We start from the raw sequence: 4,544 nt of genomic DNA, 5'->3' as shown, positions 1-4,544 counted from the left end.
TGGTGGTGTTGGGTTGATGGTTGGACTCAATGATCTTGGAGGTCTCTTCCAACCTTAATGATTCTATGATTCTATGATCTTTCTAAAGAGTATCAGTTTACCTTTAAGAAGTGATTACTTCATAGGCTTATTTCTGTCTGGTTGCCAGGTGGGTTCACAGTGCAATTTAACTGCTTGGGCTTGGATGAAAGTGAGAATTGTCAATATCTGAGTAAACTTGAACCCTGTAGCCCTTGATAAACGCTAGTGAGCTTGAACAGAGAAAGTTGGTTACCTGTGAAAGTTTAGAGATTTTTCAAGTGTCTAAATAAGCCTAAAAATAATTTGTGCAGTCTAAATTAATGAACTAATGAGGTTCAGTTAAGAATCAGGCAATCAAGATTGGCTGCTGCTTTGTCCTGCCAGTGGTGGATCCAATAAAGTTGTATTCTGGAAATTTAATTAGTGCAAACAGAATTGAGGAGGGAACCTGAACTATAAGGAATCAATAGATCTGCTGCTGATGTTACTTACACTGTTTAATGACCAAGGCTTCAGCCACTAGTGGAGGCAGAATTTGTGGTTAGCAGAAACATCTGCAGTGTTGTGGATCCTTTGAGGTGTTTTTTTAAAAATACTATGCTTTGATAGGCTTTCATCACTTACTGTTGGAAATGGTGTATCTAGAGGTAGAGGTTAATCTTCCCCTAAGGATTTTGCAGGCGTTATTTTGCAAATGGATAATGTACTGGTGGTGGTCATGCACATCAAAGCAGACAAATACTTGCTTGCGATATTTGTGTGTGTGTGTTTTGGTGTGGCTTCCCCCCCCCAATTGGTATCCCAGTATACTGTGTGTAGTATTTTGACCCTCATTAGAAAGACTTCTAAGACCAGGATTTAGGAAAGGACAAAGTCTGAACTGCCACCTCATTCTCTCAGTATTGTCATTCTTTTTCCATGCTTAAAAACTGAGAATGATCAAAAATCTTTCTGCGCTGCCTTTCAGTGTTGGGTTACACAGCACATCTAATCACTATCTAATATCTCTTCTGGATAACAGAACCTTGTCAAGGGCTTTTGTTCAGCAATAGAAAGTAAAGTATTCTCTTCAGATCATCTTTAATGTCTTCACATATCTATATCTGCTTAGAAAACTCAAAAGCTGTCCTGGGTTGAGTCCTGTTGGCTTATGTTGTCAGCTCATTTGAAAATGAGTATGCACTTCTGTGATAGGGTGCAGCACAGGACTTTATTTGTTTCAGCATAAGCTGGTTCTAATTACTGGTTCATCAAAATGTGCAGGATCAGCTAATAGAAGGATATAAACTGTGAACTTATTTTCAGTGAAAACTTGTGCCTACCAGAATTTTCCCTGCTCTTTTCTGACAGTCATGTGACCTGTGGTGCTTTACTTACTGCTCTTACAAGGAAACAAATGACTCTTGGTAGACTGAGAAACTGAGCTGACTAGTCTCTGGAGCACCTCTAAGCTGCCTGTCTTGGTTTACTGAATTGTCCTCCATGTCTGTGTTGAGGAGCGTGGTAAGCTGGAGCAAAGGCCGGGGACTCTGTATGCAAATAAATTCCAAGGTACTTTTGCTGTAACTTAAGGGCAAGTTACTTTTTTCCCCATTGTCTTTTTCCAGTGCAAAGTTCAGCAGGACTGATCCGACAGTCACAGATACTGTGTTTTGAGGACAATGCCATCTCTGGTTCCTAGTGGTCCCAGGGAATAGGTTCCTCTAAGGAATGGTGGAATAAACCGTGATAAAGACATTAAAGACATCCTGGGTTATTTCTGGATTTCTGGCTTGTGATATGTTGTGTGCTCTGGATGAACTTAAAACTGTCATTAAGGCATGCAAAATTCAAGGAAAATGTCCCAAAGATGCCGTTTGACTGGGTGCGAGAGTTGTCTCATCCTTAACTTGATACCTGAATTCAGCAGATAGTGTTTGTACTAGCTGCATTGGATGCTTTGTTCCAGTCCTGTACCCCTCTGGTTTTGTTGCTCTGGGTGTTATTAGGACTGGAGATTCAAAGATCACATACGGTCATAGACTATTTTTTGACCCACAGATATTTTTCTGAATGGGGGGGGGGAACCAAACCGTATTGCATGTGAAAGTGAACTGGTGTAGGGACAAAATTATTCTTAAGTTTGTAGAAAACTTTAGTTTCTGCATCTTAAGGAAACTCTTTACTATAACAGTGGTCATTTCCAGCAAAACCAAAAAGCCATGGGTGTGTGATTGAGTGCTAATGTAATTTGTTTTAGCAAAGCATTGAATTCTGTGTTTTTGGGGGACTTGGGAGTTATATTGGAACAGCTTCATCCAGATATTTTATTAGTATGAAGCTTACCAAGGCTTTTGTAGTTTCTGAAGGGTATGAGGAGATGCTGAGAACCTGGAATCCTGTATTAAAACCTTAGTAACAGGTGTGCTGCTGTTCTGTGGCTTGCCTTTATGTCTGTGTTAAGATGACTCATTTATTGCTATAGGAAGACTTCTACCACTCATTCCTGAAAGTGAGTGGAGGAAACAGCTGCCCCTCTGATTTCTTATTGGAGAATGTATTGGAGTGGTGGAAGAAGCTTCAAAAACCTTTGAAATGTTTCAGTTATTTTAAAAGCTATGATAGCATTCAAAACATTTGTGTTGAAGTGGTGCAGCACCATTTAGAGACACAAGGCACCATTGAATTCTTTAAGGAATATGACATTTTGTGGAGAGGGAGGAAGTACAGGGCTGTCTGATCTTGATTTCAGATGCAGGGTTCTGTAATGTGGAGTAAATTGATCTGGGTTGCTATCTCTTCCTGCAAGTACCTCATTCCAAAAAAACCAAAACGAAACAAAAAATAGGAGGGAGAAGAATATTTTGTTCATGTACATGGTCACTGTACTCATCAACTTTCTCTGAAGCACAAACTGTTTGCCCTGTAAATTGTTTAAGAAGTTAAAAAATTCTTGGTTTGCAAATCAGTGAGCTAATGGGTGAACAATGTTCTTGTCTTGTAGTGGTAATACTGAGCAATTTACAAGTGCTGAGTCCTTAAAATGTTTTGGCTCTACTAGTTGCTTTATTCTGCTGTTGAATGGCAGTAGATCTTACATGCGTAATATAGGTTGCCTGATAGGTGCAATATTGGCAGATCACATATCATTACAGGATAAGAAAAGGTCAAAGATAAATCTTTAGTGTGGTTTATGTCAGTGACTATCTAAAATATGGATAACAGTCACAAACCTTATCTTTTCCATAGACATGATATAGACTAGTAAGACTTGAAAGATTTTGGAGATCGATGGAAGCTTAGTGGCACTTAGTGACTACTGTGGTGATGATGATGTTTTTATTTATCTATGTATTTTTATATTCTGCATCCTTAGGTGATGTTACAGCTCAAGTGACACTTCAGCCTGTGCTGAAGTTCAATGGCGGGGGTCATATCAATCACACCATCTTCTGGACAAACCTTACTCCTAACGGAGGAGGAGAGCCTAAAGGTTAGTGCTTGTTACGATGGTTTATTGCGTCAATTTTAATTGACCGGTAGAACTGATGATCTTTCCTCTCTTTGAAAGAGTCTAAAGGATCTTTATTTTTCGGAGTTAATTTGCCTGTCTATATGACAGTTATCACAGTTCTAAGGAATTCAGCATTTTTCAGATGCAAGCCAAGAATATAAAAAGCTAGCCCTGTGCTAAGTATTTTGAATTTCTAAATCTGATTGTGTACACTGCAAAATACTTGGCTATTGCTGCATATTGTCCTTTCCATCTTCATATGAGAAAATAGTTTTCCAAAGTTATGCTAATTAAGTTGCCATATATGTACTCGATTCTCAGAAAAGGAAGAAATGTGCTGCAGACCACCCAACCTAGTGACTGGATTTATGCTCCAATTTGAAATAGGGATAGCTTAGCAGTTAAAGCCTAAAGGAAGAAATCCCCTTTGGGAGGATAGAGTAGTGATTATCTACAAGTGACCTGCAATTAAAGGTAAAGGCCCTATGTCGTGGTTTAACCCCAGCCAGCAACTAAGCACCACACAGCCGCTCACTCACTCCCCCCCAGTGGGATGGGGGAGAGAATCGGAAGGGTAAAAGTGAGAAAACTCGTGGGTTGAGATAAAGACAGTTTAATAGGTAAAGCAAAAGCCACACACGCAAGCAAAGCAAAGCAAGGAATTCATTCACTCCTTCCCATCGGCAGGCAGGTGTTCAGCCATCTCCAGGAAAGCAGGGCTCCATCACGCGTAACGGTTACTTGGGAAGACAAACACCATCACTCCAAACATCCCCCTCTTCTTCCTTCTTCCCCCAGCTTTAGATACTGACCATGTGACCATGGTATGGAATGTCCCTTTGGCCAGTTGGGGTCAGCTGTCCCGGCTGTGTCCCCTCCCAACTTCTTGTGCACCCCCAGCCTCCTCGCTGGTGGGGTGGGGTGAGAAGCAGAAAAGGCCTTGACTCTGTGTAAGCACTGCTCAGCAATAACCAAAACATCCCTGTATTATCAACACTGTTTCCAGCACAAATCAAAAACACAGCCCCAT

The 4,544-nt window shown here is 40.6% G+C and overlaps 1 protein-coding gene across 1 annotated transcript in view; it reads left to right on the top strand.

The window, feature by feature from the left end:
• The window catches only part of SOD2 (superoxide dismutase 2, mitochondrial), a 12,206-nt gene that overhangs the window by 1,961 nt on the left and 5,701 nt on the right, over window positions 1–4,544 (top strand). Inside the window, exon 2 of the mRNA XM_019474825.1 lies at window positions 3,377–3,493. Within this exon, the coding sequence (XP_019330370.1) occupies window positions 3,377–3,493 (117 nt within the window). The remainder of the gene's footprint in view (window positions 1–3,376; window positions 3,494–4,544) is intronic.

This window comes from Aptenodytes forsteri, unplaced genomic scaffold (genome assembly GCF_000699145.1).
Source record: "Aptenodytes forsteri isolate BGI_AS27 unplaced genomic scaffold, ASM69914v1 Scaffold122, whole genome shotgun sequence".
Classification (NCBI taxonomy): Eukaryota; Metazoa; Chordata; class Aves; order Sphenisciformes; family Spheniscidae; genus Aptenodytes; species Aptenodytes forsteri.
The sequence above is the reverse complement of the archived record's forward strand: the minus strand, read 5'-3'. Positions and strand labels throughout refer to the sequence as shown.